This window comes from Poecilia reticulata, chromosome 3 (assembly GCF_904066995.2).
Source record: "Poecilia reticulata chromosome 3, P_reticulata-male-v2, whole genome shotgun sequence".
Classification (NCBI taxonomy): domain Eukaryota; kingdom Metazoa; phylum Chordata; class Actinopteri; order Cyprinodontiformes; family Poeciliidae; genus Poecilia; species Poecilia reticulata.
In genome coordinates, this window is record NC_088832.1 from 18,310,412 (window position 1) to 18,327,472 (window position 17,061).

The following is a 17,061-nucleotide window of genomic DNA, read 5'->3' on the forward strand; positions in this document are numbered from 1 at the left end:
GCATGAAACGTATAACAACAGATTAAATGTTTTTGACACTTATTGATGAGACTTACTCTTGTGAGGATCCTGGCTGCCCAGCTGATATCATACCCTGCCATAACTGGAGAATGAAGAAACATAAATCATCAAAGTAAGCCCAACTGTGGGCATCTGATACATGCAACATCAAAAAGGCTCCTAATCTTTACTGATTACAGCTATCTTGACTAGCACTCCTTCTCATCATGTGTTTATCAGATTGGAACAGTGGTGTATAATGTGATTTGGCCAGAGTGTTGATGGAGCTGGCCCCGCTCCTGCCCTGGGTGAAGTGGGACAGGATGGATCAATAACAGGGTGCCGGTGAAGTTCTTACCCCTGCTCCTGGAAAGGCGGGCCGAGGGATGCCTGGCAGGCCAAGCTTGTTGTGAATCGCCGTGGCGGAGACGATCTGAGCCGAGGACATGGAGGCCATGCTCTGGAGGGCTTTGTCCTTCACGGCTTGGTCCTTTAAGGGCAGTCACAAAAGGCTTAGCACTCGCACAGGAGAGAGTTGGGGAGCTTTGGGGCACATGTTGGTGAGGTAGCAAGAAACAGAGTCTAAACTGCACATTGAAAGCACCAGCGACCTTGTTCACAGCAGTACACAGAAAGCACATTGAAAGAAGCATCATGAGCATTGCCATGCTAAGGAAAGACTTGAGTTTTTTTTTTTTTTAAAGGTATGCGCTAAACAATAGCTTAGAAATTCCAAGATATGACAGCAGGGAGTGGTATGCAGTGGAATTAAACTTTACTTGATGACTAATCTTCAATGAAAATATTTTTAAAATGCTCATTCAGAAGCACTCATCTCAAGGTTGCATTTGTCTGCATGTCAAAACTCATCACATAAAAACATCTGAAAGAATTTCTGAAGTAAACTTGAAGGTCGTCAACTCCACTTCAGTAAGATTAACAAAGACCGGGGCGCTGGGCAGCTCAGGTGTTAGAGCACAGCACCTTGTGCCGAGGCTACAGTCCTCAACATGGTCAGGACTTTTTTGCTGCATGTCTTCCCCTTCTCTCTTCATCCTATTTCTTGTCAATTTATCATTAAAATATATATATTTTTAAAAATGCACGGTAAATAAACAGCACAATTCTTTTCTTACACTGACCTACCAAACTGTAAATGTGCAGCGCCGCCGTTGTGTTTGACTGTGGAACTGCATCATTTAAACAAACAGCGCCGCCCTTCAGTTTGGCCAAAGAATTGCACCTTTAAATTTCCGCTGCTCTGCTGTTGAACGGACAGAAGAAAAAAAAACATTTATTTGGATTCTTGGACATAAATTAGACTTATTTTTAGTTTTTCTGGTTATCCTGAGTTTTTGATGTGACATTTTGTTTGTTGTTTTTAAAAGAATAATAATTATAATTGAGGTTCGTTTATATTAATTTCTGGATAAATTGTTGCCACTTCTTTCTTAGATTTTTTTTAAATATTGTTTATTTCCTTTTAACTCTTCTTTCAGTTTCTTTTTAAAGTCTGTTTGGCTGTGAACACAACGGTTTGACCTCAGTCACAAGAAATAAGTCTAGATTTTGCTAGAAAGAAATCTATAGGAAAAAAGAGATTATTAAACAGTAATCACGTTTGGAAGTAATTAAGGTAGGTTAAATGCTTAATTAATGTAAACATTATACCAAGTTAATATTCCATTAAACTGTACAATATTTGTAGATATGAATGCTGCAGCACCATGTGCATGTTGGAACAGTGGAAAGCCCATGCAGATGTATTGGTGGCAGAAGCTTCATGTAGGCATGCTGGCAGTGGATGTCAGTGTAGTGGAGTGATGACACAAAGAGGCACCAATAAACACAAAAAACAGTGCAGAAACTATTGTGTCACTATGACTGCAGCACAAATGCAAAATTAGCAGCAACACACAAAGCAGCATTTAAATAAAGCAGAAACTGCAACCCAGAAATGAAAATAAATACTCACCATGCTCGTAACCTAAATGCAAAGAGCAAGGGTTCATTGTAAGCTTATCAAAAATAATGCAGATAATTAAAATTTCAGATACACATAAAAAAATAACATTTTACTTAAAATGTAATTAATAATTCAATGAAATGTGAAACCTTAACTACAGAACAAGTGTGCAAGTATGCACGCAAGTGTCAGGAACACTCAGGAACAAAAGGGTAATGAAATTTGTATTTACAAATTAGCCTTAGCCTTTGTGGTTAAAGTCTTGCTCTATAATTTCCTGATCAGTAGTCATCACTCAAGACAAAACAGAGCAGTAACATAATGACTGTAATTTTACTGAAATGCAACAGAAAAGAGCAGTGGCAGCAGGTTTTGATGCTGCCTAAATGAAGGGTACACTTGGATTTCTCTTTGCTGCTGAACACTAATTTGCTTTAAATGAAAAAAGACAGGGATTCATACAAAAGCTGTCTGTTTTTCTTCATACAGCCGCCTGTGCCCCTGAAAGGGCAGTCACTGATGTGGCTAGCGGCTCCTTCTCCACACTCACACACGCACGCACACGCACACACACCCACACCCACACCCACACACACGCATGCACACCCCCCACACACACACACACACACGCATTCACACACAGAGATTAATGAGGGGTCATTAATTCGTGCTGAATACAAGGAGAGGAGCAAAGTGTGAAAGTCAAAATGTATAGTCCCAGGAAAAAGGTGGAAATGGCACACGGGTAAAGTGCCCTTTGATATAAAAAATACTTTAAATACCCGTTGGTATTATTCAAGATTACTTATTTCACAATGTGCTTCTCCCACTTTATTCTGCCTTTCTGAAAAGCCTTTCTTCGTGACTTTAACAGATTTCACCATTTCTGAAATAACTGAAGCGAACACTCTGAAATGACGACATCTGAACTGAGAGGAAGGAAAGCGGCTGACAGCCATGGCATTGTGAGAACCTGGAGTTATCAACAGATTGGGGACAAAAAGGACAAGAACAAATAAAAAGGGCATTTCAGAAAGAGGCAGCTTCACAGCCATTTTCTGTTCTAAATGTGCGCCAATGAAACTCCTGGCAGCCAAGAAAAGTTGGGTTACTCTTTTGAAGGAAGAGGAGGGATAAGGTCTTCTTCATTTTATTACTAAACACATACACTTCCTCCCGTTCTGAGCCCCAGGTTTTTTTAATGACGTCCTCTTGGGAAGAAATGCACACAGGCAGTTTTCTGCACAGAGTCAGCGCTCAGCCACTCACCAACAGCCAATGCCAGCATGCTTCACAACATGTTCACTAAACACAGATATTAAAAATTAGAGCCCTGGACTGTTCCACAATTATATTAAAACCCAAACCAATTAAGAAACTTGAACATATCCTTATCTTTTTTAACCATTAGCAATTTCACTTAAGTGAAAAAAAAACTGTCTCACTCCAAGAGACATTGGTGATCAGTAGGACGCATTTAATTTTTTAATATGAAGCTCAAATTTATTCAGGGTTTTGCTTTTTCATAAAGCACCAATAAATAAATAAATCATTCTGTGGTGCTTTGTGTCAAATTTTGTAGTTTTAAACTGAGAAGTGGGAGTTTATTTTTATTTTTTTACTTCAGTCGGCTCGATGTTGATTCTTGCTTTCAGTTAAATAAGCTTAATAATTTAATATGTCGATATACCTAAATCATCAAAAGAAAACTCTTAAGTTTAACATTACCACAAAAAATATATATATATATATATATATATATATATATATATATATATATATATATATATATATATATATATATATTCTTGGGAACTTTTTGCATTGCATTAAATATTATATTTGAAAATACTTGATAATTAATGCTGCAGAAAATATTTTAGGAGAAAATTTGGTAGTCAGTAAGAAACTACAACTAATCTATTTTACTGCCAAAATAGTAAATGTAGACATTAATTAAACCATGTTGTTGAGATGGAAATATGTGTATTTTCTTTCCTTTAGCTAGATTGTTTATCAGGCTTCACTATTAGCAAGAACCCAGAAAAGAATGAAAGTAATACTGTTTATTCAAGTATTTGTTTACTTATCACAGGTCATATTGTTATCTTAAAATTCACTTAGCACATATGTCTTTTCCAACTGGTGTGCAGCCAAAATCAGTAATTAAATGGTAGTCATTTGAAGTTGATTTAACCTTGTAAATTCTCAGTGTTATTTGCTTTGGTAGCTAACCTCCTTAAATTTAGCTTAAATGGAGTGATGGGTTTCACTCTTCTAAAAACAAATCTCGACTGCCTGTAGTTTCCAAAAACAAAGCGACTGTAATAGCTGCCCTTTTTTAATAAAAAAAATATTTGGAACCCCCAAATATTCATTCATTTGGATAATATATATACAAATAATAATAATAATTTCATTATTGCTTGATAGATTTTAAATTGATGTGCAGTTGCTGTTGAAGCAATGGCCCATAAAGAGAAACAAACTGAAAAAAACCCACAGGGTGGACAGTGAAAGCATGACCAGGTGAGAAGATGAGCAAGAAACGGAAGGGACGTTAGAAAAGGCTGAACAGGTAACAGTCAGCAGAGGGTCAGGGATTACAGGGAACCAGAGGACCATGCATTCACTCCGTCACCACAGGAACAAGAAGTTTAAGATGCACAGCAACCAACAAGCCCAAAAGCAGAAAAGCGCATACCTTTAGCTTGGAATGAAACTCACGAGATTTTCTTCTGGCAAGAACCTGAATGTGACTAGACACCTGCGGGGTAGGGGAGGGGAGGAAAACAAAGGAAGAGCCTGTAACCATGGCAATGAAAAGCCCCCTGCAACTGGGCAAAGCCAGACGTACCTTAATGGCAGCTTGGATTTCTCGAACTTTCTTTCTTGCTAAGACCTGTATGTGACTAGACACCTCCATTGGAAAACAAGAGAAAAAGTACAATAAAAAAACAAGAAAGACCCCAAAAAAGGTTCAGAGTGGATCACAGATTCTTTCTTTGTTTAAAAACACTTGAAGGAGCATAAGTGAAGCCTTCTGAAAGCACACACCAAGCTAACAACCAATAAAGGTGATGTACAGTGTGTTGTCGTGACTTAAGTGAGCTGATTAGGGAAGATGCAGGCTCCTTTTGCACACATTAAGAGCTCGCAGATGTGATCCACTGTGTGCTGAATGAAAATTGGCTGGTCTAGTATCTTGCTGGTGCCGAGGAAGGCCTTTTCTGCAGCTAAGTTTACCTTAGCCGCTCGCACCATTCAAAATGATCCTGTACTTAGAAATGAGGTAGTGTAGAAGCACTTTAATTAAAAGTAATGTGCATTAATAGGAGGTTTGAGTGGTGGGCTGCGTAGACTCCAATCACACAAATCACACTTAAGTTGAATAGTGTAACAGAAGTAAAGGGATTGAATGGAAAAGCATCAGCAGTTGCTGCCTTTTCAATCTAGTAGTCCAAAAAATATGCATGCAATTTACACAAATATCAAGACTGACCTACCTTAGTTTGGCATCTGAACAATGGCTACAGCAATTATCTGATTATTAAGCATCAAAAATCATGCATGTTTTGGTTTGAGCTTCTTTACAGAACAAAATTAAATGAGGTTCAATAATCAGATAGTTGTTGCAGCTTCAGCTTGTTTTCCCACATATATTCCCATTAAAGTCATGGATAAAATTAAAGACAAAAACTACATAAAATTTACATGTACATCTCATTTATTTATTGCACTGTGCTATGAATGCGTAAATAAACCATTATGCATGTGATGGGACTGTTTACAATATCAATTTGCACAACCAACAGGAAAAGAAGCGTTTCTTGTTGTAGCTGTGTGTAAACAACAACCCCCGAGCCTAATTCTGTGTCCCAGAGCAGCAAACCATGCAGCCTTTCCGGTCCAGACTGATCAATACACACTCAGGGATTGAGTGTCACTGCAGACACCACCTTGTTTATCATAGTCATTCACTAAGGTGGTCCTTGAGGGATTTCTATTTCTAAAAGGAAATATCATTGAGATTTGATAATTTCCTGAAATATCATTAAGGAAATCCCATGATGTCTCACTTTGATCCAAAAATCATATCCATAAGCAATATCCTTATAGGACAAGAAAACAAGACAATTCATTGATGTGAAATGTTATTTTGTCTTTAAAGATTAGAGATATTTTGGAAAACCACAGTTCAATTGAAGCCCCGAGTCAAAATGTCCCACACCGTCGTGTGGAAAAGTCTTAAACACTAAGCTTGCACAAATATTTTTTTTTATTTTTTATTTTTTACGATCAATACTTCTCTGTTTGTCAAACAATAAGACGTGTGTCTGCTGAGTATCTAGTGCTGTTTCATGTGATAAAATGCATCCCACTTGAAAATAAAAGAGAGAGCGAAGTGGTAGTAATTTGCTTGTATGAGTGCAGATGTATGTGGATCCAGTAAATAAAACTAAATGCTTCAATAGTTGTGGGAACAGAATGTGTCACAGATACAAAAAATAAGCAGAAACAATTCAGTTGAACTGTTTTCTTCTGCAATAGAAACGTATTTTGTAATATCTAGGCCAGTTGTTATCAAAGTTGTTTTTTCACTAAGAGGATCTGAATCCTGACCCAAGGTTATTTTGGAGATACTTTCTGAGTACTAGAAGTACCCAGCCCAAAATTCTTCTACACCTCGGCAAATTTTGGCTTAAGGTAGCATTTAAATTTCACCAACAAGTTTTCTAACTGAATATTAATGTTTTGCCTACTCAAGGTCCCCACTTAAGATAGATACATACAAAGAGGAAGGTTTAAAAAAAATGGAAAAATCAGAATAGAAGAATTGTATGTTATTAAGTAAATGTTGCCTCTTTGATTGAGGTAAACATAATTACTAAAAGAATAAAAATAGCAGTGCAGAGGGAAATCCCTTCATTTTGTCTGTCTGTGCTGCAATTAGCTTTTATTTAGAATTGGTGTATTTTCTAATGATTTTTTTTTACTCTAACAGCCCTGTTAGAGTAAAAAAGAGAAAAAAATCATCTGATATGTAATTGTTATCTGCGAGTTCTAATAATAGGTTCTAAACATCCTGATCAATGCACTCCAATGAAGCCCATGAATCGACTGACTAAACCTTGTTGTTTAGCTTTCTTGTTGGCTTCAAGAAAAGCAAACAATACCTCTTCGAGAGGAGCATCTTGTCACTTGTCTTACCTGCTTGCGAGTTCTTGTCTTTCCAGTCCGAAGCTTGATGTATCTGGCTATCAGCTCGTTTCGACCTGAAACAACAGGAGCGTGATAAACAGATTCGAATAACTAAGAGAAAAAAGATAGAAATGCAAAGTTTGGAATGGGCAAATTTTCCTATCACACTGATCAGAGATTGGTAAATCAGGTGACTGATCTTAACACTTTGCTTCTATAAATGCATCTCGAGACTATACTGTGATGCATTTTTTGTTAAATCTAAAGTTAAATATAAATTTGAGGTATATGCTTTTTATGCATAAATGGGCATAATGCATGAATTCTTAATTTTTTATTGGATTTATGATTCCTCTATCAAGAACTCCAAAGCATGATTCTCCTTCTATGTTGAAAAAAGGTAACCAACACTTTTACATCTGTCAGCTCAAAAATGATTCAATAGTGAAAGAAAATTAACATCAAACAAAAGATACTTGATGGTTGTATATGCATAACATATATCCCTGCCCCAAAAAAGCTTGGTTGGAATATGTTTGAATATGGGACAAAAAAAATCCAAATGAGTTGTTATAAAAATATAAATTTAAGAGAATTAAAGTGTGTTACTCCTAATGGAGCTAACCTTTGGAATAAGATACGACTGTGTTTTCTGCAGTGTTTAATACTGTTTGTTGTTTGTGTTCAAATTTTGGTTTCTCAGCGATGACAGAAATAACAACAGATATTTTATATGACTCTACATTCTGCTTTTTTTTTTTTGGGATGAAAAGTATGGAAAAATTAAGGCCCAAAAATACCTTTTTGTATTTGGTACTATATCCAAATCTTTCTCTTGTACATTCCAGCTGACTTAAAGTAGCTGTTGAAAATAAAACTATTTCTTTTACCAAGGAAGGTGTACTAAAATAATTCACAAAGTTATATAATAATCTCATATACAGCAGATGATGCATATCTATATACTTCCAAAGCATAAGGTATGTACATTTTAACAAATCTGATCCAGTTTTGCTGTGACAACACTGTGCTCCATTAGCATGGGAAGAAAAAAAAGCTCAGTGGCAGCAGAGCCTTTAAAATTAATCTAATTCCACCTCAGGCTCTTCAAAGCCCAACGTTTTGAAAGGAAACAGACCTAGCTTTTCATGCTATTACAGAAAATAATGGCAACTGAATATATTGGGTTTAAAACAGTGCAGCCCTGACTCAATTATAATTAAAGCATAGCTTTGTAGAAATTTCCAATTAACAACCACCCAAAACATTCTTCTGCCCTCAGCTCCGCTCTAATTGCTGTAGCAATGCACTGACCCTGCTTAGCCCTTTCATATGGTAATAACACACTGCCAACCAAAACTATTACACAAATTATCGATAGGGAGGCACTCTAATTATGTGTCCAGCTGTAGCCAGCCAGTGCCATGGCACTGCAGTACTCCTCCATTAAATTTGCCAAACCCAGTCAGGATGAAGCTTTTTTTTTTTTCTCCAGCTATACTTCATTATCAATTAAAAGGTCTTGCTGTTGCTCCGACAAGTGAATCACAAAGTAGCACGTGTATTAATAAAGCATATCTTGGGGAATCCAAGGGAAAATATTTTTTCATCAAAGGCAACACATTACAAAAGAAAAGAGAACATGAGAGGAAATTTCACAATTGCATGTAGGAGGGAGAGAAGACATCTGATATTCTCTGGAGGACATCTTTGTTCACATCATGGAAATGCACAATGAGGTTGAGACCTTCTCTTGAGAAGAAGTCACTTAAGAGCTCTAATTTGAAAGAGTCGTTTCTTCCATGCATTCTGTGACATGCAGTCTTAGGACTCCAGAAGCATCTTAGGATGTAATCTAAGCTAATCATTTGATTGCCTGAAGAATAAAGTGTCAGAAAACCTAAACACAAAAATGTTTAGGGCCACAGCATTATTTAAAGTTTCAGGACCTCCCTCGCTTTGGGTGCGAGAGGTCCTCGATGAATCTTCAATTTGTCCTCACCTGGTATACTTTTATTTACCTACACCTAAAGATAACAGATAAATTGATTTATTTATTAATTTTTTTATCTCATGGTTCTCACTTCTGGCATGAGAGTTTATGATATGGCTAAGTCAATAAAATAGGCTTATGGATTAATGAATTATCAGTGAAGCTTTGGTTTGTGTGGGGCTAAAAACGTAAAACAAAAAAAAGAATGCCAACAGGAACCAGGTTCATGGACGCTCTCATCTTTTCAAGATCTTAGGACAGGTAGCCTGAATCATAACGACTACCAGTATCTGCAAAGCAGTAGAGATGGCAGCAAACAAAACAAAAAGGTCCGTCACAACGTCTACTAAGTTTCAAGTCCCAAAAATTAATAAAACGATCTTCATTAGAGCTGACACGTGCGCATTTGTTAAGGTTTTGCATTAAAAGAATCAACTTGTGTGTATGGCTGACACCTAAGATGTGTATAGAAGAGCAATGTCAAAAGTCACGAGTCAAAAGTTGAAACTTTAACTTTATTTCTCACTATCTTCAGAGTATTAAATAAAAAAGGTCCAGGCAGTTTCCATCTACTCTCCTATTTAAACAGTAGAAGGTTGGGATTCAACTTCTAGCTGTAGTTGGTTGGTCGACCCTGACATTATTTTCAGGCTGCATTTACCCAAGGCCAGTCCGGACCTCGTCACATGACCTCACACATTAAAAACACAACATCTGGGGATTTGCACTTTCTGCAAAGTTTACTTGATGAAGCAGACATCAGCATCATTTTCAGTAATTCATACACAGAAGACACACAACATGACAATACAGGCATTCATGCAAAGTCCTGATTCCAACATCAAAGCACATAAATGGGCAGCTGAAAGCTTGCCTACTGCTGAATAATTCATTCTTTTCACCAGGCTGGAGAAAAAAGCCCAGTGGGTCCTAGCAAGCCTGAATGTTTTCCCCTCTTCAGTGCAAAACAATAGCAGTTGGGGGGGGGGAAATGGAAGTATACACATTAAACATACAAAAAATACATTTCCCCCCACATCTGATAGTTACAAAATATACACCTACTAAGAGATGACAAATGAAAACCTGTTAAGTATTTGGGTATATATATAATATTATTTTAAATAAATCAGTGGAGCAAACTTAAAAATAAAAATAAGCTTTAAACTCAAGTCTTCTGCTGTTAACATAAAATATATTGACTCAAAGGCCACTGAAAGTAATTGTATAACAGACAATAGTCTGCAAGAACCTATTTATCAAGTTACGGAAAGTTATTCATAGGCTGTAAGGTTTTTGAATGAAAAATGCAATACTGATGATTCTGGGAAAAAATACATTGTGACAGATGTATAGATGTTTTCCAGTTAACCCCGATCAAAAGTGTAGCTGTACCATACAAATACTCATAAATAAGAACAAAGTGTAAAAAAAATAGTCAAGAATATAATCTTAATTGAGTGTTTTCTGGTTTTGCAACTGTATAATACATAAAGTTGTTTAAAACAAAATGAATAGCGTCCTGTGATCACATGTGGACATTTAGAGATTTTATATGTTTTAACAATAAAAACTGAAAGAAAAAAAACCACACCTTTAAAAATGGTCAAGTGCATTAAAAATGCAAATTCCAGTATGGAAACTCGCATGTATGTCCACTTAACATGGTCAAAATTAAACATCGTTCACATCGGGTGCATTTGATCAGAACATCATTACTCAGCATTCAGGTATTTCATCTTGTGTGCACTGACTGCTGGAGTGAGTAAACACCATGACACGAACTGAGGCCTCAGAAGGAAGATTGTGGCATCTTATGAGTGTGCAGAGGGATTCTCAACCCCAAAGAATTTTAAATCAGCCATTCCACGGCCTACTAAAAATAGTCCACAGGTGGAGGACATATCACAGAATCCATCATTAATTCTATCATGTTTCAGAGGATGTTTGAGAAAAATACAGGACTGTGTAAAAACTAAAAATAACTGAAGCACAACTGAACGCTGCAACAAAACAATTACACTAAACATACCAGTTAGTCCACCAAAGAAGAAACCAAAGAGTCCTGGGAAAAGCCAAAACCAAGATCTCAATCTGGTTGAGATGTGGTAAGGTGAGTTGAAGATGGGCTGTACCTGAATGAATACTCAGTATCTATTTAAACAATAGGGGGTAACACTGGCAATCACGGGGTAGGGAATGAAGGTCCAAGTCGAGTTCTCCAGAGCTACTATACATCATGCAACTTTTACATCCCTGAACCTACACACCTGGATCAAATGGCTGAATATCAGCATGTCAGAGTCCTGGTAACAAGCCACTCACTGGATTCGGGTGTGTTGGAGAAATGATTCATCTAAAAGTTGCAGGACATTAGTTCTTTAGGACAGGTCACAGGCAACCCTGTGTAGGATGTGATGTGTTTTTCATCTTTTCTTTTCGAAACATAATTATGGTTAGTTACTTTTTTTTTTCTAAAAGGTGAATTGTAATCACAAACATTATATCAAAAACTGAATATTTAATTTTTTTTTTACAACTCTGCATAATTGATTGAAAATATCTATTTTTAAATACTTCAATATATAAACTATATAAAAGTGTGGTTCTTCTTTTGTGGAATTTTAAACAAAGTCATCTCTTTGTTTAAAATGCTTTTTGTTACAATTTAAGTCCACAGCAAAGTCCAGCAACCAAAAGTTGTTCAGAACAGAAAACATTTACTGTTTGTAGGATTTTCCTGTCAGTCAAAGCAGTGGAAAAAAAGATTAAACATTTATTGTGGTTCTCCTGGAAAGATCTGTTCTGTGGAGCAGGAATCCTCCACCATGGTCTGAGTGAACTTCCTCCATGAATCTTAATTACTCTGGAGGATCCATCACATATGAATGGCGCTCCTGCAGTAACTCCACAAAGGGATGGTAGCTCAACTTTCTCAAAGAGTCCCCTAGAAAATTATTTTTTATTTTTTTCTCACCCAGGCATTCAATGTATTCCTTAACATGAAAAAGGCTCCATCTCTTGGGAATACCAAGCCAACCAATTACCTTACAATGGCTTTGTAAAATACAATATTTACTCATCAGGTATTTTCTCATAGTTATAATTACATAGCTAATAAAAGAAGACTTTTCATGCAATTTGTTTGTGTAAATTGTGTAAATAAAAATCACATGAAACAAACCCCCAAACCAAAGATTTCCCACACAGAGACTCTCTCTTAGTCTGAACACACTTGAAGAAGTATTGTCTATATTGAACTTACAATGGTGAGAAATAATGTGCCATGTTGCAACTAAATAAAATAATACAGTTTTTCAGTGCATCTTTTAAATCTTTGTTGGGTTGGGTCACATAAATCATCATTTTTCCGTCTCAAATAAATAACACTATAGTGAAATCAGAAACAGAAAGACAAGCATTGCATTGGTAATCAAAGAAATGTAAAAATGGCAAAACAGTCTCCAGTGTTTCATTGCCAACTGCTGTAAAAAAAAAAAAAAAAAGTTAAAGAAAAAAAATACTATTATCTTCTGTCTCTAAAGACGTGTTGTTGTGTGAAGTGTACACAAAATGCATTTTGTAGCCATAGTGTGAGTGTTTTCAAGCACAAGTTAGTTAAAATGTTAAGAGCCACTGCTGTCTCTACAGAACAGTTTGTTTTTATGACTCGCTCCATGAGCTTATTGAGGTTCAGAGCTGCATGTACAACAGAGCCATTCAAGAAATTGTGATTTTTCTCTTAAACAGTCACAAGGTTTTAAAGTGAAAAAACCTTGGCTTTCTGAGCTTCCCAACAGAGCCAAAGCTCTTGAAAATCTATAGAGCATTAGCCTTTTACTCCCTTCACCTCTTCACACAATGCAACACCAGCAAATATTTTTCAGGTAAATAGACCCTTTAAATTGGGGCTTTTAAATGAGAATTAACATTTTTCTATGTTTCCACACTTGTTTTTTGAAATGATTAAATTAAATTATTTTCTGTTATAGCACATTTATTTTTCATAACAAAATTTATTTATTTATTTATTTTTATTACTATTATGTTTAAATACTTTTTAAATAATCCTTTAATTAGTCTGGATTATTTAGAAATCCAGACTAAATAATCCAGATTATTTAGAAATCTGTATTATTTCTAAATAATACAGATTTATTTAGAAATAAATAAATCTGGATTATTTATTTCCAGATTAATTAGTCTGGATTATTTAGAAATCCAGACTAATTAAATTACAATTTCTGAAATTTCATCAAACAACATTGTACGCATCTTGTTGCTTTTAGAAATGAGTGTAAATCAGTTGAAAGACAAAGTAAAACTTAGTAGTTCATTCTTATTTCAAAATAAAATATTCTGTATATTAATACAAAGAGGATTAATATTCATTATTAATATTCATTATTTGAATATTATTTATTTATTAATATTCATTATTTGCATCAACTTCAAATAATGTCCCAGCATTAAAACTTTGTATTTTTTCAACTTAAATTTTATTTCCTATTTGAATTTTTATTGAAGCTTACTAAACAAGGTTAGCTTTGCTAAATCTCTTTTTTTCATTTTTTTACCATAATGGCCTGCATATTTATTCAGCCTAAAAGCCATTAAAAATCCTGCACAACCTAAATACCCAATCAAATTTAAATGAAATATATCGAGTCAAAAACTGACTTAGTTTAGTCTTTTGAACAGGTTAATGCTCTGGTCCCTTTTTCCCCCTTTTCCTCCTTTTAAAAGCATCCATTTCCTGTAACAGCCTTTTATTTCCCTCTAATGCAGGCACAACCACAGTCACATCTGGCCCAGCTCTCTGCCATGAGACAGAACCGGGCCTGGCCCAGAATCATCCGGCAGATCGCCTGCATACATGTGGCTTCAAATTGACTCAGTGTATTTGGAGTCTGATCGAACAGAGCAGAGAGGGACAGCGCAAGCACATATAAAGATTTTATTAAGCTGTAATTGACTTAGAAAGGCATTCCAAAACCATATTTGTTTTTCATGTTAATTAGAGGTTTTAGTAGTTCTAAGTTTTAAAGTCAAATAAAAGTAACAAAATTATCAACTGCTGGATGAAGCCATTTTTTTTCCCAAATCGATTACCTGATCTTTTTTTTTTCTTTGTCTGTCGGAAACACTCAGCAACATAAAAGTGGTACGTCAGCTTATGAATGCTTTGCAACTCACTCTATTTCACTTAAACCTAAACACTGAAAAATTAATGAACAAACATTAAAAGGTTCACGAGAAAGCTAAAAACAATTAATAGCTCTCCCACAGTAACAAAACATGTTAATATGTGCTGTGCATAAAGGAAAACAGCTTTTGAAAGCAACCTAGTAGATTAATAAAGGCTTCTTTGTGAAATAACTTTTTTTTGCCAAAGTACAAAAGACATTGTGTTCTGAGTGTTGGTGAGCGGTCCAAGTTTGGAAGTCAGACACCGCAAACAGACTTTCTCCAAACCCCTCCAATAAAGACAAGTAATTTTAAGAACGAGAAGGAGGACAAATAATTTATTTTCCCAACAAACAAAAACTGTGAGTGGGTAGAGAGGATAATGAATTTTTTTTTTTTTTTTTGTTGAAAACTGGGAAACAAATGACATCTTGTAAATCCTTTTAATTTACAAGCTTTCACAGTAAAAATATACCGAGGGCTTAAAAAGTTGCAGATTTTAATCAGGCTAAATTTTCACAGTACACTATTCCTTCGGGTTGAAATTGTTTTAATTAAAAAGTATTTCAGTGATCAAAACATCACCTGGCTGGATGGTGAACACACTTCTCCACTCCTCCATCTGTTGCTGTGCACTACCAGTCAGCCTCCTGGGAGAAGACTGCTACTTTCCATAAAAAAGACCAATCCAGCTACTTGGAAAAAACCTTTTGGTTGTACAAAACACAGAAGGTAATGTTGTGTAAACTCAAAAATTTCTGTCATTAAGTTAACGCCATTTTAAAACTGCAGTTGTTTAGCTGCAGCTGGTCTGCCCGTTAAGCAGCGGGATGCAGCCTGACAAATTACTCTGTTTACATCAGCTGGTATCTGTATTATTTGTAAACACTAATTTTAGTTGGGTTTTTTTTTTTTAGTTATTTTAAAGAGCGCTATAGTGTAATTAGTTTGCTTAATTCTGTCTATCAAAAATAATATTGACTGAATTTTAAAATTATTATTATAATCAATGTTATTTTAGCAGCAATAGAAAAAAATCTTCTTTTCATATGAGGTTAGTTTATAAGAATTTGATACTAGCCCATTCTCTGCTTTTAGTTCTCTCAATTTGTTTTATGAATTACAAGATTTTTGTTTCTTTTAAGATAATGATTGTAGATAAAAATACATTGTGTGTGATGTTGATTTAGGTTTTTATACAAATACATATATAGCATAACTTGACTTGTTCCAAACACAGAGAAGCAGATCAGAGTGCTTTTTCCTACCGACTGAAGTTCAGCAAAGCAAATATCAGTGATAGCTGACAGCTGACTGTTACCTTTGTGTATAAGAACGTCAACATCCGGCTCTAGTCTTTAGTGAGAAACAATACCACTGACATTTACCTTATTTTCAGATTAATCAATCAACCATAGCTATACTGTTAAACAGCTGTTGCTTGGCAGTAATGATGGGAATATTACAACTCAGGGGACGTGTACATTTTGAGCTCAGAGCTTTCAGAGTCAATACAGCTGCCTTTTTCTATTCAGAAGGGTCCTGAATGAAGTTGAAACCCAGCCTTTTCTGTCCCTGAAGTATGCTGTGCAGTGTCAGAGATCAATAATTGGACTCTAGGTGACGGCACACTAGGAAAACCACAATGTGGACTTGCAAAAGACGGGGTTTATCTGATTTACAAAAACAAACATGGATGATTTTAACGTAAAATGTGTATCCAATTGAGGGTTCATTTTAATGCCTTTCTCTATATGTGTGTGTAGGTGTGAAAGCAGTTGACTGTCTCAGTGCCCCAGCTCTCCTGTCATCCATGATAGATGACTCGGTGGTCTCAGACAAACATTAGCATCATAAAAGACCAAGCCAACAATACGAAGGCATTCGCTCCAGGTTTTGGGAACAGGAAAAGGGGGAAGCAAGCCATTTACTTGAAATATCACTAGGAAGCCAAAGCTGGCCAGGCACAGAAGAACCACTCACTTCAGGCTTCAAAAGAAAACCTGACAGTCCCCTTTATAAGGGAAAATCCACATGCTATCCATTCACAGCATTATGTTAGACATGTCTTGAAGGTCAAAGGCAAAATTGTTAGCTTATTGATGACTATTCACACAAAAACAAATCGCATGCATCTCGTTTTTCCCCCCACTCTAAAGTCAAATATTTTAGATCTCTGCTCATCATAAGATCCACCAGTGACCTCAAAAGAGTGCTTTAACATCCTGCATTGTTGAGCTCTCATGCTCCAAGTGTTAGCACATGAGAAAGACTTCAAGGCCGATTGGTGCATGTGTGACGCCACGATGACAACAAAGGCCGGCTTTATTCTCTGCCACACAACATAAATCCCTCCCTGTACAACACTCTCAAACTAGTGAAAACCATCTCAATGAATGCGGGGAAAGCACAAAGCTTTAAGCTTCATCCTCTCCTAATGTGGCGTGTGTGTTTTTGGTTCAGTCTTTACTTATACACACATAATAACTGAGAAGGAGACAAAACACAACAATGTTTGTATAGTACTTTGGCTTTAGATTGTAACAATTTTACACTGGGAGGTGATTATTATAGCGGTCCTATAGCATGCTGTAATTTGTAAGCAGCAGTTTTCAAACTCTGAGGGACTCTTGTTTTCTGGTTTCGCACACATGTGGCAGCTCCTGCTCTTTTGTTGAAAATTGATCCATTTGGGGCAGAAAGCAGAAACAAG

General features: G+C 36.0%; 1 protein-coding gene across 7 annotated transcripts in view; it reads right to left on the reverse strand.

Annotated features, from left to right (window-relative positions):
- Positions 1–17,061, reverse strand: part of tead1b (TEA domain family member 1b) — a 49,643-nt gene that overhangs the window by 9,958 nt on the left and 22,624 nt on the right. Inside the window, exons 4-9 of one of the 7 annotated variants that reach the window (XM_008405295.3) lie at positions 7,178–7,242; positions 4,824–4,886; positions 4,671–4,733; positions 1,976–1,987; positions 359–490; positions 57–103 (exon numbers count right to left, since the gene is read on the reverse strand). In XM_008405295.3, the coding sequence (XP_008403517.1) occupies positions 57–103; positions 359–490; positions 1,976–1,987; positions 4,671–4,733; positions 4,824–4,886; positions 7,178–7,242 (382 nt within the window). The other 6 variants (XM_017304151.2, XM_008405296.3, XM_008405298.3 and 3 more) reach the window with 6 other exon arrangements.